General features: G+C 52.7%; 2 protein-coding genes across 2 annotated transcripts; both read left to right on the forward strand.

The window, feature by feature from the left end:
- Nucleotides 1-6: 6 nt before the first annotated feature.
- PIGT (phosphatidylinositol glycan anchor biosynthesis class T) lies at nucleotides 7-5,392 on the forward strand. Its single transcript, XM_040608970.1, has 12 exons — nucleotides 7-205; nucleotides 564-741; nucleotides 1,592-1,719; nucleotides 2,184-2,284; nucleotides 2,441-2,527; nucleotides 2,782-2,869; nucleotides 2,958-3,055; nucleotides 3,334-3,499; nucleotides 3,606-3,806; nucleotides 4,349-4,514; nucleotides 4,647-4,730; nucleotides 4,862-5,392. The coding sequence occupies exons 1-12, from the start codon at nucleotides 22-24 to the stop codon at nucleotides 5,112-5,114; spliced, it is 1,734 nt and encodes a 577-aa protein (XP_040464904.1). The 5' UTR covers nucleotides 7-21; the 3' UTR covers nucleotides 5,115-5,392.
- Nucleotides 5,393-8,341: 2,949 nt separating this feature from the next.
- Nucleotides 8,342-16,753, forward strand: LOC121094852 (BLCAP apoptosis inducing factor). The gene is made up of 2 exons (XM_040608924.1): nucleotides 8,342-8,478; nucleotides 15,088-16,753. The coding sequence occupies exon 2, from the start codon at nucleotides 15,176-15,178 to the stop codon at nucleotides 15,437-15,439; it is 264 nt and encodes an 87-aa protein (XP_040464858.1). The 5' UTR covers nucleotides 8,342-8,478; nucleotides 15,088-15,175; the 3' UTR covers nucleotides 15,440-16,753.
- The last annotated feature ends 142 nt before the right edge of the window (nucleotides 16,754-16,895 follow it).

Consider the following 16,895-nt stretch of genomic DNA (forward strand, 5'->3'; position numbering starts at 1 on the left):
AGTGGGCGGTGGGGCGGCGGGATGTTGGCGGCGGTGCTGCTGCTGCTGCTGCTTCTGGCGGCGGGGCCAGGGCGGGCGGGCGCGGGGCGGGCGCGGCGGGACGCGCTGCGGGAGGAGCTGCTGCTGAGCCCGCTGCCCGCCGGCGACGTGGCCGCCACCTTCCAGTTCCGTACGCGGTGGGACGCCGACCTGCAGCGCGGCGCAGGTAGGGCGGGGCGGGGCCGGGCCGCTATTGGCTGGGGCGCGGCGCAGGGGGCGGGGCTATTTCGCAGGGGGCGGGGCTGCACTGGGATGATGACGCCACCGCGTTAGCGGATGACGCCAGCGTGTGGAGTGATGTCAGAGCGGGGATGCTGAGGTCAGCAGGAACGGGGCAGAGCGAGGCCGCGGGGGCTGAGGGTTGCGGTGACATTGGCACGAGGGGGCTCGGTGCGGTGATGCAGGCAGGCTGTGAGTGATGGTGTGAGCCGCCAGGGTACGATGTTGTGTCTAGTCGGGCCCTGGTGTGCCATCAGGGGAGGGGGCCGGGGGATGAGATGGGCAGGGGCTAACGCTGCCCGCAGTCTCTCACTACAGGCTCTTCCCGAAGGCGCTGGGGCAGCTGGTGGCGGCGCTGGGTGTGCGGGAGCTCCACCTCGCCCTCACCCAGGGCTTCTGGCGCACCCGGGCCTGGGGGCAGCCACCCCTCCAGGCACCTGCTGGTGCTGAGCTCTGGGTCTGGTTCCAGCCCACCGTCACCGAGTAGGTACCCCGGCTGCGGGTCTGCCCCTCTGGGTCTCCTCTGTGGCCACCACTTCCAGGAACTGTTGCCTTTCTCACATGAGGCAGCCACAGTGTGTGTGGAGGCCTCCCAGGTGGGAAAACATATGCTGGAATAAAGTCCCTGCAACCCCCGGAGCAGCTCCAGGGAAAAGCAGAATGTAGCCCCTCTCAGGGCATGGGGCAGAATGTGGTGCTGAGGGCAAACCCTTGTTGACAAGTAATTCCTCTGTGGGCTCTGTGATGACAAACCCCTTGCTGCACTGATACGACAGGGTTATATCCTGAGCTGTCATCCATGACTCACTTCCTTTGACTTCCATCCAATACCTGTCTCCCTTAGTACACAGCCCCTCTTCGAGCCACAGCAGCTCTCTGTGGACTCACGGAGCTCTCTCCTCACTACAAGTGGCCCATTCCAGGTCTGCTGGTCAGGTCAGCTTTCAGAGCTGTACCAAAGTGTTGCTTTAGGTCTCACAGCCCCTTCCCCATACACTGCATGTCACCTACCGCGTGCTCCCTGCTCCTCCCAGGCTCTTTCCTCACATACCAGCTGCACCCACCACTGGGTCCCTGGATGTGTGAAGCCCTGCCAGCCCAGGGGCTGCCCCCATGGTGAACATTCCCCAGGGCTCATGCATTGGAATAAAATACCAAGAGAGCTGGAGAGTGCATGAGCAGCGGCCTCTACGTGCACGCTCCTTACAGCTTCTAAAAGCCAGCATTTTATTTATTTTTGTACAGCCAGGTGTATTTATTGAATGTTACTGACTTAATGCTTGTTCCAAGGATTCGAGCTGCTGAGCAATCTCTGCTATTTGTTCTCACACAGTGTTGACAAAGCCTGGAAAGAACTGAGTAACATTCTCTCAGGAATATTCTGTGCTTCTCTCAACTTCATTGACTCAACCAACACAGTCACTCCAACAGCATCCTTCAAACCCCTGGGCTTAGCCAACGGTAAGCTCAGCCTGCACATGGCTATCAGCTCTGCTCTCTCATTCTTGCCTCTAGCTTTTGTTTTGCCCCATGCCACTGCAGGCAGTCTGGGTGCAGGTCCTGCAATGACTCGGGGTCTGGGTGTGTACAACAGGGTTTGTTAACCTCCTCCTGGAAGTGTTTCCTGTCCCTACGAATGAGGCTCGGATTTGAACACAGGAAACCCACAAGCAGTGTGTGGCAAATGCTCCCAGGCCCTTGTCTGTCTCTCTGAAAAGTATTTTACGAAACAGGACTAGAGGATTTAAGGCACTCATGAAAAAAAATATACTAGAATATACTGTTACCTATTCTTTCCAAACGACTCTGAACTCTGGCACTTCAGGAATTTTGAGGGGGTGGTGGGCTATGGGGTGGAACAGCTCCGCTTCTGCTCTCATGCCTGTGGCAGTACCAGCCTGTTGACCCTCCACTTTCCTGCCCAGGGACAGATCACCATCTCCTGCGATACGCCGTCCTGCCCCGGGAGGTTGTCTGCACAGAGAACCTCACACCTTGGAAGAAGCTGCTCCCATGTGGCTCAAAGGTAATGCAAGTCCCGCTGCCTCACTGGGCCACTCCTGACGGCGCTGGGTTCCCAGCAGCAATCCAGGAATGTGCACTGGGAGGTCTCAGCAGGGCCTTTCTCTCAGTGGGAGCAGAGAACAGATCAGAGGCTGAGTTTCTCCTTTTCTCTCTGCAGGCTGGGCTTGCTGTGCTGCTGAAGGCCGAGCGCTTGTTCCACAGCAGCTACCACTCGCAGGCAGTGCACATCCGCCCCATCTGCAGGGTAAGGGCGAGGCTCAGGGCTCCCTACTTTAACACCCCCAAGAGAAAATCCAAGGCCTTCTTGTGACACTGCAAGGTGACACACCGGTTTGCCCAGCTCCCCTGTGGTGGGTTTGCTGTGTCTATCACAGCTGTTGTCCTGCTTCTCTGGTTTCACCTGCGTAGGGATGGGATTCCTGGGAGTCCTGGTGGAATTCCGGCTGTGTCCTCCCCCTCTAGAAGGTGTGATCAGGGCTGCCTGTCTCTCTTGTCCAGGATGCCTCCTGCCTGGCTGTGTCCTGGGAGCTCAGACAGACCCTTACTGTGGTGTTCGACACCTTTTCCAGTGGCCAAGGAAAGAAAGGTAAGCTTGGCAGCAGTCCGCTGTGGTCCTCGAGTGCCCCCAGCCTGCAGCATTGCACTTTGCCCGCCACTGACTTTGCTTCCCACAGACTGGTCCCTCTTTAAGATGTTCTCTCGCACACTTACTGACGCATGTCCCCTGGCATCACAGAGCAAAGTCTACGTTGACATCTCCCCTAAGAACAAGGTAATGCTCGTGGGCCGGAGAACAGCCCCCTGCCCCCGCAGTTCAGCCACTTTGTGTGGTTCTGAAATGTCCTCGCCTCCACCCCCTGCACGGCCGGGCCCCACCGGCGCCCACTGGGGCTAACAAAGGGAGCAGGGCTGTGGGGATGTGCGTGGGTGTGTTCGTAAGAGCACCAACAGTGGGGTGGGAGAGCCCAGGGCTAGCCAGAGGGCCTTTGCCCAGTGCTGCCAGCTACTTCGAGGGGCACTTTTCCTTTCATGGTCCATTTGCTTTCTCAGGAGAAGGAGCTACTGGAAGTGACCCCCCCTCCGACATCTGTACATGAAGCTATTGTCCAGGGAGACAAGAGAACCTATGCTGTCTATGACCTGCTGAGCCCCTCACTCTTCAATACGTCTCGCAGCCTTAATGTGCAGCTGAAGTGGAAGCGGCCCCAAGACAGCTGTGAGTGACCAGAACTTCACTCCATCTACACCTCCGGTCAGGGCTCCAGGCCTAAAAATCCCATACCGTGCCCCCCCCGTTCCTGTGTCCTTTTATCTTTTCGCAGCGGAACTGCCGACACCCATACTCCATGCTCAGCGCTACGTGAGTGGATACGGGCTGCAGACCGGAGAGATCAGCACTCTCATCTACAACACCCACCCATACCGGGCCTTCCCCGTGATCCTGCTGGAGACCGTGCCGTGGTATCTGCGGCTCTACGTGCACACTCTGACTATCATCACAAAGGGAAAGGAAAACAAGCCAAGTAAGTAAACCCTCCGGAGAGCACATGCCACCCGATTCCCTTGGCACAAGCGGCTCATTCCAGAGATGGTTTAGTCCCTCCCTTGGGCCCCAGTGATCACTGGGAAACTGGACTGGGAAACAAAACCATCTCAGGATGTTTTTCTAGCCTTCAGTTCAATGCTCACAGCAGATGAGACTTTATTAAGTCTTATACTAAGTTTTGTAAGAGGCACATGGATGGTGTTTCATAATCCAACAAGGGTCTAAACAAAACTGAATTGATTTTCATAGTAAAGGAGGCTCAATTTAAAACAGATGACTGGGTCTTACTTTGCATTTCTACCTTTCCTTGTGAACACCTGACTTGCATGGGTCATCAGCTCTAAAGATGCCAGATTTAGCCTTAACACATGCTTTTTGCTAGCTGTGCATCTTCACTTGCCCAGAAGACCTCTCCTAGGACAGTGGAAGCAGGAGCACCCACCCCATGGGAGATGTCCAGGCAACGTGAACTTGTCCAAGGTGCCCCCCGCTGCCACTGACGCGTCTCTTTGCGGTTAGGTTACATCCACTACCAGCCAGCCCAGGACCGGAGACGGCCTCACCTCTTGGAAATGCTGATCCAGCTGCCAGCCAACTCTGTAACCAAGATCACAATCCAGTTTGAGAGGGCCTTATTGAAGTGGACAGAGTACACACCTGACCCCAATCACGGCTTTTACGTCAGGTAATGACATAACTTGGCTCCTCATTCCCTTCTGGGCCTCGGGTAGGACTGCCCAGGTTTCTGGGGATGCGAAAAACTCTTGTCATCTCTTTACTGGCAGAACTGACACTAGCACATCCTTTGTCTCCTTAGCTCATCTGTGCTTAGTGCTCTGGTGCCCAGCGTCATTGCGATGAAGGACGTGGATGTGGAGCAGAGCCCTCTCTTCACCTCGCTGTGAGTGTGCCTGTGCTGGGGAGCGGGGCCATACAGCAGTGCCTGCATGCTGCTGCTGTCATCCCATCTGGTGAGCATGAAGCAGCGGCCCTGTGCGGGCTGACACTCCCTTTCCTGATTCCACTCTCCAGGTTTCCTTCCTCTGATGGCTCCAGCTATTTTGTGCGCCTGTACACTGAGCCACTGCTGGTGAACTTGCCGACGCCAGACTTCAGCATGCCCTATAACGTCATCTGCCTGACCTGCACTGTGGTGGCAGTGTGCTACGGCTCCTTCTACAACCTGCTGACTAGAACATTTCACGTGGAAGAGCCAAGCCGGGGTGGGCTGGCCAAGCGGCTGGCCAACGTCATCCGCAAATTCAGGGGTGTGCCCCCCCTCTGAGAGAAACCAGGGCAGCTGGCGCTGGCCACGGAGACCCAGGGAGCAGAGTGCTGCTGCCTCTTGTCTTTGCTGGAAGCAGCCTGCTCCATTTTGCTGCCTGAATCTCTCTTCGGGATCCAACAAGCTGAGAGACTGCTAACACGGGAAGATGCTCTAAACCCACTGACTACTGAACTGCACTGCTACAGGATTAGGAAAGGTATAAGACTTCTGTTTAAGAAGGGGGTAACTTATGTGCTGGGAATGATGCTGGAAGTAAACTTGAGCTGGTTTGTACATTTTTGCTGCTCCTGGTTGGTTTTACTTTCTCAGCCCCACAGGCAGAGTTGACCCTGTAAGATTCTGCAGGCTGCTAAGTCTCTGGCACGCTACCCGAGTCAGCTGGGAGGAGAGGCAGACATGGCAAGGGGAAGGGGTGTCATCTGCAGCAGACAGATGGGTTCATCAGCTCTACCATCTCACCTTCTACAACTGCCACATTTCACAACTCCCTCCTGCCACACTTCACCACATCTGAGCCAGTTTGCAAGTTAATTGTTGGACATGGTGTAAGTCTGTCCCCTCAGCCATGGCAAGGATTTATTTACTTTCTCAGGAAAAAGCATCTTTTGCTCCCAGCTTCTATTTGCAGTGTTTTGAAACCCACCCACCAGCTCATTCCTCTGCTGCAGCACAAGATCCTCCTCTGCCTCCTCAGTATAAATTCCACACATCTGCCTGACAGCTCCCCTGCACCCACAGGGTCCCCAAAGTTTCGGAGAGCCTCCGGGCTCTGCACACCCCATGTGCTGAGCTGCGGCCAGTTGAGCTCTGCTGGTGGGTGGCAGCCTCAGCCCTTGCAGAGCCCTGGGCTGGGAATACAGGAACACTGGCACCACTCTGCTCTTCAGATATTTTCATAAAATACAAGGTACCGCCTTGCTGCAGTTCACACAGAGCAGTGAGAGGACTCTGTGGTGCTGCTCGGCCTCCAACAGTGCTGTTCCCAGGGGTATGTCCTTTGCATCTCGGATGTGGCTTTTGTGATAGGAACAGACACCTGCCTACAAGCAGCTAAACAAAGCACAAGGAAATCATTAGAAGAAATATTCCCCAGAATCAATGCGAAACACAGCCAGGGGTCCTTTAAAAGCTTCCGCTTGAACAGAAAGACCACAAAACCCCTGTTGCCTCCTGTCCTGCACAGAACAGTCTGTTCCCACTGGCCTGGAATTATCTTTATCTTCCCTCCTGGAGGTGCCCTTCTCTGCAGTTCTTTACAGATCTGCTCCATTGGATGGCTCCATGCAGCCTGCAGAGCTGCCGAAGTAGGGGAGCTTGGGATGGGACAATCCTGGGAGCTCACGCTGCTTCCAGCCACAGGACTGCTGCTACAGCTCTGCTAGCCAGGGTTCCAGTGCAAAACGGAATTTCTTTCTAGAAAGCTAGAACTACAACCAAACAAAACCCAAGCGAGCATGCAGCTCCCACAATAGCACAGAGGCAGGGGCTTGCAGCCAGGAGTCTCAGGCATGAGGGTCCACGTTGCAGCTGGCAAAAGGATTTGGAGAGCTCAAGTTGTTTCAGGTTGGGTCCGGTATAAACCCCACAGACTGCAACCATCAGCATGTGCCAAAGCAGCTCAGAGCAGCCGAGGTCCCCCCAGCCCAGCTCCCTGGGTGAAGCATGCATGCTCTGTGTGTTAGGTGGGATCTGGCAAAGTCCCCCTGAGCACCGAGGCCAGCACCCATGGATGCTGCTGGCACCGTGAGCCAAACCAATCAAAAATAGCACAAAAACCACAGCACTGCTGCAGTCACTCCTGCAGGAAAAAAAGGTCTCTGTGCTGAGGACGATGAGGGCAGCCTGTGCCGGGGCCAGCCGGGAGCGACCACCGGCAAAGGGCGCCAGAGCTGGCATCAGCCAAAGGCTTTGGGGGCCATTCCCATGCAATACCATAAATCAGGAATTTAAACAGCCCATAAAGAGGCCAGCCCAGGGTAATAGCAGAGCAGGGGGGAAACTGTCCCTGGCCAGATTCACACCTGACAGGCCATGGAGGGAGCGGGTCTTATCACACCCATCAAACGCATGGGCCAGCCAAGTGGAAAACCCTGCGGGAAATGTGGGTGGCCCTGCAATCACAGCTAGGTGGCTTTTAAACAGCTGGGAAAAAGTGTTTGGGGTGTTTGTCCTGGAATGTTTCTCTCCCTTTGCTCCATGGCCCTTTTGGGAACGCAGCCAGAGCTGGGCATGGCTGAGCTGTGCTCGGTAACATGCTGCTGGGTGTCCTCAGCAAGAGGGGCTGGAGCTGGAGCGCTCGTGGCAGCCCAGGCTTTGCTGCCAGCCCCCTGGCACTCGGCTGGAGGGCTGCCAGCAACCTGGGGTTCAGGGAAGCATCGAAGGGGAGAAGCCGCGGAGCAGTGTCTGCTCTACCAATCTCTGAGACATTGCGCCAGGCAGGGTGCAGGTGCCCACGCACCTGCAGCATCAAAAACTGGGGCCAGCTGGGGCTGGATGGGGCCAAGTCAACAACAAAAGCACATTGCCATGCATGACAAGGAAGCAGCATGTAAGCAAGCCTAAAAATAGTATGCAGTGCAGTGCAAGAAAGCATGGACTTGGCATGCCACGCAGTGCCAGCTCTCCGAGCACACGAACAGCATGCAATGGTGTGCAAGGACACATGCCAACTGCATGCAAAGCCTGCAAACAGCATACAACCACATGTAAGCAAGCATACAAAACACAGCCTGCCCTCCACGGAATCATGAAAGTTGCTTGCGAAAACGCAGTGCCCTTCGCTGTACAAGCGAGCAGGCAAACAGCATGCAAAGAGCATGCGAAAATCTGTGTGAACGGCGCGCCATAAGCACGGTGCGAGCATGCACAGCACAAACCCCGCCATGTGCATGCAAACCCCGCGCAAGGCAGGCCGGCGAGAAGCGTGCCACGGGGTGCAAAGAAGCGTACAAACGGTACTTTACGTAGAAAAAATATTATATATATATATATACACCTATACCTATATATATATATGTAAATACGTCTGCATTTTGAAGAAGCAAGGGACCGCTGACGCTCCACCGCGCGAGGCCGCGTGCGCCGCGCTGCCCCCTCCCCCCGCGCACGCGCAGTGCCCGTCCGCGCCGGGCTGCCCTCGGCGCTGCCTGCCGGAGCGGCGCCCCCACCCCCGGCCGCCGCCGGAGCTGCTGCGCGGCGGGGCCGGGCCGGGCCCCGGGACAGGCGGGCGGGGCCCCGGTGGGACGGCGGCGCCCTGCCGGGGCGGGCGGGGGGCGTCCCCCGGGCGGCGCGGCCTCTCCCTTCCCTCCGCAGGGTGCGGGCGCGGGCCCGGCACGGCGGCGTGAGGCGGCGGCACCGCGCCGTGAGTACGGGGGGCAGCGGGCGGGGCGGGGGGGTGCCCGGGGCGGGGGGTGCCGCCGGGGCCCAGCCTGCCCCCGGGCCGGCGGCGGGGGGAGAGGAGCCCGCTGGAAGCGGCCCGGCTGCCAGCGCAGGCCTGCCGCGGGCGGCCGTGGCCGCTGGGGCCCGGCGGGGCCCGGCGCGGGGGCGGCGGGGCAGCCGCTGCTGCGGAGATGCGGTTTCAGGCTCCCGAGGGCAGCCGAGGGTCTTGGCGACCCGACGTGGCATTTCAGGACGGCACTGCATGCCCCCCCCCCGCCCCGTACCTCTGGCCTCAGCAGGGCCATCCCGTAGCTCGCTGTGGCACCTTCCCACAGCGGAGGCAGGCCCGTGTCCCCCCAGGGCAAGGCGACCCTGCGACATCCTTTTGTCTGGCGGAGCGCACGGCCCTCCGCAGCGCTGCTCTGCCCGGCCAGGCGCCCTCCCTGCAACCCCGCGGATGCTTCGGGCTGGTGGCGACAAAGCAAATTTGCAAGCTGTTCTGTTGTGTAAATGCTGCTGATTCCATCCCAAACACAGAAGTTCAAGAGAAGATTTAAAAACGAAGCTGTTGAATGCAGCCCGCAGCTCTCTGAACTCTACTATGCTTCATTACCCCGTACTGAAACATTACAGTGATCTTGTAAATGCTGTCGTAGCAGAGTAACTTTTGCCTTTCCAAGCTATGCATCATAACTACCTAGAACATGTTGCCAATACTGCATTTTTGCCTCTCTTTACTGGAGACACAGAAAACTGGCCTTTATCAGGCTGTATCCAGACTTCTGAAGCCTGTTGAAGGCACAAAAAGTAGAAAAGAGATCCAGATTAAAACTAAAAATAACTCCTGTTTTTCTGGGGACTTGGAATGGACCTGGAATTCATGATATTCAGCAGTTAAACAAAGGCAGAGGGCAGGAGTGAGGATCACGGAGAATTAACAGGTTAGCGCAAATGAAAGCGGCAGTACTTCAGATGACAACTGTCAATGTTGACATCTCTTATAGCCACAGAGCTGGCTGACTTACGGTTCTGCTGTGATTTACTGTGCAGAGAAACAGGGATCACACTGCTGCCTTCCCACTCGCAGGCTTTGCTCACCCTGGTGCTGAGTGTGCTTCGGTCCAAAGGGAGTGGACTCTGCACTACCTGTGGAGACTGGCTAATCAATCTTCCAAACAGTAACGAAGCTCGGAGAGCAGCAGTGCAGTGGCTCAACAGAGAGCTTCTGCTCTTCATGAAATGGGTTGCCGTGGCATGTCTCTAAGCTTGAGAAATCTGAACACTTCATAACCCCGAGGCTTGGTTAGTCAAGGATTTGCTGCTATTTTGGAAACTTTGCAATTGTGTTGCACCATTTCTTAGTCTACATCAAGTGTTCAAGGCATGAACTTATCAAAGGCTGGGATAAGGCCTTTGCCAAAAATTGAAGACTCACTTTTTCCAGCTGAGTCATAGCAGCATATAAGGCTTTAAAAACCAGGAAAAAATAGCAGCAAGGCCAGAAAAAATCCTGAAGAAGTTAAATACCTGATACTGCAAATGGGTCATAAAAGTTTGAACAGTTATGGTTCTTGGCATTTTGGGGAGAGAGGGTTGGCATCTAGAAAATTGGTTTCCTGTTGCTTTTTTTTAACTGAACTCCTCAAACTCATTACTTGTTGTCTCTTTCACCCTTTCCCCTGCCCCCCAGCAATGCTTTGGATGTTGTGTATTGTTTAGCAGCTGTTTTGGGTGCTACCTGGTATTTGAGAGTTGGTTTTGAACACAAGCTGGCAGCATGAAGGACTGCCTACACACATCAGTTCAAGTTACGTCGCTGCGACAGGGTTTTTGATTTAAACAATTTTAAGCAAACTGTGCTACAGGTGAGCCTTCTAGGTAAGAAGCTCAGTGCAAGTCCCTCTTAAGTTTATGTGCACCATGTAACTGGAGGGATTTTTATTTAGACAATGCAGCTTTTCATTCCCAGGCAGAAACTCTGGCTTCTGGGAAAGGGGAAGATTGGTGCCACCACCACCCTGCCCTCAATAAAAATGTTGCTTGGTCTTTTATTGCAGACCTTTCAGCTGCCAGCCTGGGTGACTATTTCTGTAGCATCAGCTGGGGAAGTTCCTTGCAGATGGTGCTGGTTTAATAGCTGCTTTAGTAAGGTCTGAACAAGCTTACCTTTTAAGTGCTTAGTGAAAGCCGGCTGATTATTCTCCCCTGTCAGGGTAAATGGACTGTTAAGGAATTAAGACATTCTTGAGAAAGGTACAGACTTGGTGTTGGCATACTGATGTATAAAATCTATGGTACAGGAGCACCTCTTGGCCTCTTAATTGCTGAATTAGCTTGTAGAATGCCAAGGAACAGCTTGCTAGCTCCTCAGATGGATTTAGTCTAAAATGTGACTGATCCATTGCAAAGTACTATAGACTTGTGCTGTGCTACTCGCTTTTGCTGTAACTCAAGTTTTGTTTCTGGCTGGGAAAGGCGTGCAGCTACCCTCGCACTGGAATTTGAAAATCCTCCCCACAAATATGTGCCAGTAGGAGCTGGTTTGGAATGGTCTTGGGAGGGAAGATGACAGAAAGAAGGGATGCGAACATGATTGTAAGCTGGTTAATAAGCATGTGGAAAAGTATTTTGTGTTTGCTTATTGGTGAGGTGTGCAGGGAACCTCCCCAGGCTGTTCCTCTCCCTGCAGGAGCAGGCAGGGAGGAGGCAGGGAGGAGGCTCTGGCAGCACATGGAGATCAGTGGAGCCACCGAGGGCTGACTGTGGGCAGAGCAGCAGGAGCATCACCTGCTCTCTGCTGCTGAGGAATCTGAAACAAGTTCAAGTGGCTCTCAGAGCCGTGGAGGAGCGAGAGGAGGCACTGGCGGTGCGATGAAAAGGAGCCATCTGCTAAACAAGAGTGGGTGCCAGGTCAGATGACTTGAGCAGGAGGACGAGAGCAGTCTTGAGGAGAGCAGGACACCAGGCTGGCTAAGGAGGGATGAGTCAGGCAGGGGAGAACAAGAGCAACTGGTTGAGGAAAAGCAGGATGTGGTTGTGAAACAGAGAGGTGGTAGAATTACTGTTGGGTGACAGGTTATTATTTGCTCTGGGAGATGCTAATCTTTAGCTTGGATCATCAGGAGGGGACAAAGACAACAAGGTAGGAATTTTTCATTTGCAAGTTTCGTCTTGTTTGAGAATCTAGGCAAAACTGAATATTGGTATGCCTTTGAGACGGGACTGCCCATCCTGGGCACCAAGGAGAGTCACAGTTCCCAGCTCACTAAAGAGCTGGTGGTAGCAGGAGATGTTGTTTCTCTTTGGTCAGTAGCATGGAAAGAGAACTTTGTCTCATTGCCAGCTGTATAAAGGAATCTCTGGTGAAGAGCTAGGACAGTATGTAACTAGTAGCACTAGTGGAAAGTCCCTTGAGGAAGACAGAGCTGCAGAAGTCTCTAGTAAGCAGAGGTACCTTTGTAGGATCAGCTGTGGGATACAGCAAAGGGTCTTGAGCCTTTAACTGGCGGATCGCAAAGGGGTGCAAGAAGATTGAAGCAAACTGACTAGAGATACAAGACTAACTGTTCTAATGACTGCATTTGTTAGAAGTCCAAGAGGTTTGCAGATTGAAGGGCACTGACAGTGAAACTTCGTTAGTAAAAATAACTGCTATTAAGTCATTCTTTATGCTGCGGAGTAGTTGCATTGATTGCTACAAGCCACTGGCTCTTGCAGGAAATAACAGTGATTTACAAGTGGGTAACTTGTTCTAAGATGAATTTATTTTTGTAGGAAGTGTTTAGGCAACACTTACATGCTTAGAATCAACTTGCTCTTTAGAGCATTATCGCTTAAGTCTTTGCTGTGGTGAGGAGGCCAGACAATGGAGTGGAATGCTGCTGTGTCACACATTATGATTATACTCGAACTGTAGTCAGTTGTAAAGTTCAGGGGCTAAGGGTTCAATAGCAACACGTGGCCATATGAAAGCTGAGAGATTTATGACATTAGTCCTGGAAGATTTTAGAGCTTTGTTCCAGCCTTGTGCTCTTCTAACACACATTGTCTTAGGTTGGCTTTTATCCATTTTTTTATTATAGAGACAGAAAGCCCAAAGCAGTTGCCTGTAGGCACCTTAAACTAAAGCTTCAAGAATGGGCCACACATGTCCAGTTACAGAAGTCAAGCTGATGTGACTTCAGGGCTGGATCTCGTGAAAGTATGATGTGATATTTATGCAGTGATTTGTACTGCTCAATGTTTGGAGCACTTCAGAAAGAAAGACTGTAAGAAACTTCAAGGAAGGAACATTTCAGGAGGATTAGGGCGGTTGCAGACCATTGATTTGGTGCAGCTTTGTTGTATTCAGTGCAGTCTGAACTAAAAAGTTGGGTGGTGGGGTTTAATTACCTTTCTGATCAAGTATTTGTTGTTAAATCTTTTCCCTCCGTTCTTCCCCTTGGAAAAGAGTTACCTAATGCTTCTGCAGTACTTTTACTCCAGAAACATCTACGTGGTTCACAAAGGCTAGCAGACATCATGTTTTGTTATGAAATAAATAATCCTTATTGCCAGTTTACAGATGGGGGAATAGGCTTGGGACTAGACTTGCCCTTAAAGGTACAACTGACCCGCATAAAACAGGACTGACGTTGGGAGTTGTATTCCTTTGGCTTGAGTTTATCCATACTGCAATGTAAAATAACTTCTTCCTTACTCTTCGGCTGCCTAACTGCAGCTTAGTTTTACTAACTGAACCCCAGCTGCCCTCTCTCTGCTGGAGAACACTTTCTTGCAGGAGTGACAGCACAATATACTTTCCCCAAAATACTCTTTTCTGTTTGCCCTGGTGGAGATTTTGGCCTGCATTCTCTCTTGCTAACATTAAATTAGATTCTGCTGCTAAGAACATGCAAAGTGGATGGCAGCGTGCTTCCCGTTCCTGACAACGGAGCAGGGTGGTACCTGCGAGCTTGCAGAGCTGTAAGACAGGTCTGACCTTAGTGTTTTTTTGGAAGAGAACTGTGCGTGGTTTTCTCTTGGCTTTTCTGTGCAATCCCTCATTCTCTCTCCATTCTCCAGGAAATCCCTTCTCCTGCCAACAGGAGCCAGTGGAATGTGCTGTTTGTTTACCTTCTCACTCCATCCTACTAACCTTCCCACCCCCCATTTGTAATCCCTAGCAGGCTGGGCTCAGGCCTTCTTCCTTCTGACAGAGCACTGCTCAGTTGAGTATTTTCAGATAAAAGGATTGCTGCAAGAAGCTGTACTAACCAGGGTCTACTTAGTAGGGGTGAGGCTGTGGTACTCTGCAAGGCTGGAGCTGTCCTCCTGCCTGTCTTTCTGTGCCCTGGCTGGCAGCTGCTTCGTTCAGTGTTGCTGCATATCATCATGATGTCCTGCAGGATGGCAGGGAACAGCGCGCTTCCCAAACTCTTCCCTTTTCCAGCACTCCCCTGCATGGTTTTGCCTTTTTGGGGCAGCAAGCTAGGAGTACTCTCCTCTGATGGTTTCCCTGTTGCATGAACTGAAGGAAAACTTGCAATTATTCCCTCCCAGCAATACTGGTGTCTTCTAGCCTGACCTGCTACCCCAGTCCCAGACTGCTAAACTCTACTCAGCTGTCCCCATTCAACAGTTCTGGCTCTGTAAAAACACCTGTAAGGCATTTATTACTTTTAAAGCCATCTGAAGTTCTTGAAGATGTTTGTACTGCTTAGAACTTAAAAAAACCCTACATGCTTAGTGTAGTTGATGTGGTTGCTAAAAGTAGAAGCATGTTTTCTGGACATGTAGTGTGCTGCCATTGCTGCTTAGAGCCCTTAAAGCTCACTATTTTCCACAGGGTTTTATAATAATCCAAATGAGGAAATCCTGTGTTTACAGCACTTAGGAAAATTGCCGTTTTGAGACTGTCCCCTCTTTGATCTATTCACATACTTTGTCTTCTCCGACTTTAGCTGATTGGCAAGGATTATAAATCCCTTAAGCAGGGACTGTCCTCCCCTTTGTTTTGCAGCCTGGACACGGTCAGGGCTTTCCTGGGTAGCTCCATGTACAGCTTGAATGTCATGCTGTCCTGGTAGAAGACTTTATAATGGATCTGTGTCCAGGGAGGAAGCAGTCTGCGTGCTTAATGCTTCCTAGACATTTTTTACATTAATGCTTCCTTAACACTTCCTTGTAGCACCTAGCAGTTTACCCCTCAGTTGCATTCCTCTATATCATCACTGAAGTTTATGGCCGGTTTGGATAGATGGGTGTGCGGGGAGGGCTGTGGCAGCTTGTTTTCCTTTCCATTTCCCCCTCTCCATTTCTGTTCCTGAACTATGCTGAAGAAAAGGGTCTCATAGGTCCTAGCCTGGGTAAAAGGCTGAGGTGGGGAGTGCACAAGTGATACGCTTCTACACTAGCAGTAGATAATTGTGTCCTCAGCTGAGGAGCAGAGAAAGCAGGAAACTTTCCACCAGCAGTGAGGCACGCCAGGATTTAGTACTGGGAGTTCAAGCATCAGCATATGATTCTTGGGAGCAAATGAAGCTGTATAAGGAGGATGTTGATTTTTTTGCTGTGTTTCTCTGATGGTCTCACTTTTTACCCCTCCCTACAGAACAGCCTGCCTGCCAGAGGAGTTGCTGGACACTGTTTTGGAGCACATCTGGTCGCTGCTGCCGCAAGGCCCCAGCCAGCCAGCCACAATGTACTGCCTGCAGTGGTTGTTACCTGTCCTGCTCATACCCAAGCCCCTCAACCCAGCATTGTGGTTCAGTCACTCGATGTTCATGGGCTTCTACCTGCTCAGTTTCCTCTTGGAACGGAAACCTTGCACGATTTGTGCCTTGGTCTTCCTGGCAGCTCTATTCCTCATCTGCTACAGCTGCTGGGGGAACTGCTTCTTGTATCACTGCACAGGATCCCAGCTGCCAGAATCGGCTCATGATCCCAGCATAGTGGGCACCTAGAAAAAGATAATCTTCCAGTCGGCTGAGGGCTCTTGTTTTGCTTTTAAAAAGGGGGTAGGGCTAGGGAGGAGGGAGGGGGTGTTAGGCATGTGACTGGAGTAAAAACAGCCTGTTTCCTGTAACTATGTGTGGATTGGAGTGGCAAATTCCTCCCACTCAGCCTGTGAAACTCGACTTGTTTACTGTGTGAACTCTGGCAGCGCCACCTGCTTTTTTAGAAGCAGAATTTTTTTTTTCCTTCCTGTATCACCAGGATCAGACACCAGCCCTCCTAACTGAGAACTGGTGGAGGCCCGAGCTGCTGGCCTCTGCCCAGCTGTTGCACGGTGGTGGAGTTGTGTGTCACTCACTTGTCTGCATTAGGCCATGGTGGTCTAACTCAGGGCTCTCAGCCCACTGATCCTGCTCGAGTAGCTACAAGATTCTCTCCGTCTTTCTCTTTGCGGGGAGCCAGCCTTCCTGCCTTGCTGATCAAGGGCAAGCTCAACAGCTCACAGATGCACTGGGCCAAAAGCTGCTGGAGCCAGAGGCAGTTGAGTCATCTCCTCCTGCTCAGCCTGCCAAAGAGATGCGTGCACTGCCGAAGTGCTTTCTGAACTACTTATGCTCCGAGATCATAGCCTGAAAGCCTCAGTTATGCTGCTGCTTTTATAAAGCCTCACAGGTTGTGGAGACTGTCTCTTCCCCTCCTCCTAGATTTCCAGGGTTTACCGAGGACTGTTGGGTATGCTGTGAGATGTGGGGTGTTGAAAGCCACTGTGAACCTCACCCTATAAAACTGATGCTAGCCCAAAAGGCCAGGCGTGGGCAGGAGAGGATCCGGAGGTGGAGGCATGGCTTGAAGCATTAAATGCTTCAGCCATTTTCAGTGATAGCATTTTCAGGCCAGGGGTGACAGAAGGTGCTGGTGCTACTGACTGGAAGGGAAGAGGCTGGAGGAGTGCCCGGTGCCTCCACCTGCCCTGGCAGTAGGATGTCAAGAAACCTGGGGGGTGGTGGGTTAGTCCCACAGCCACAGCTGTGCAGAGCTCCACCCTGCGTGCATCACTCTACAGCCGTGGCTCCTGGGGCGTCCAGCCTGGGACAGAGGTTTGAGAAGCCTTAGAGGTTAACACAAAATACTGTCTCTGAACTTTAAAGGTTTCCCTCCCCTTTGCCATCTCTTTGTCTTTACTTCAGTCTCATAGGGGAGAGCAGCAGAAGTGGCTGTTGCTGTCCTGAGGAAGTTCAAGCTATGAGGTTGTGAAACTTCCAGAGTATTGTTTGTTCATTGCACAGCTGTTCAAAATGTTTAATAAAGCTTTATAAACTTTGGTCTATGGCCTCCTGCCCAGCATGATGCATTGACTGCTCATTGCAGATGCCTTAGCCCAGCAATCATGTGTCTCTGTATTGTTCTGTTCCCAGCACAGTAACCCCGGAAAGTCTCCAGCAAGAGACAGAGCCCGTTCGCCCC

This window comes from Falco naumanni, chromosome 10 (genome assembly GCF_017639655.2).
Source record: "Falco naumanni isolate bFalNau1 chromosome 10, bFalNau1.pat, whole genome shotgun sequence".
Lineage (NCBI taxonomy): Eukaryota > Metazoa > Chordata > Aves > Falconiformes > Falconidae > Falco > Falco naumanni.

What these genes read in the sequence shown, in the direction of transcription:
- LOC121094852 (XM_040608924.1), top strand. Translation starts at nt 15,176, where the DNA reads ATGTACTGCCTGCAGTGGTTGTTACCTGTCCTGCTCATACCCAAGCCC.
- PIGT (XM_040608970.1), top strand. Translation starts at nt 22, where the DNA reads ATGTTGGCGGCGGTGCTGCTGCTGCTGCTGCTTCTGGCGGCGGGGCCA. An exon ending in TGCTCCCATGTGGCTCAAAG is followed by an intron (nt 2,285 to 2,440) that starts GTAATGCAAGTC and finishes TTCTCTCTGCAG; the next exon opens with GCTGGGCTTGCTGTGCTGCT. An exon ending in ACATCTCCCCTAAGAACAAG is followed by an intron (nt 3,056 to 3,333) that starts GTAATGCTCGTG and finishes TTGCTTTCTCAG; the next exon opens with GAGAAGGAGCTACTGGAAGT.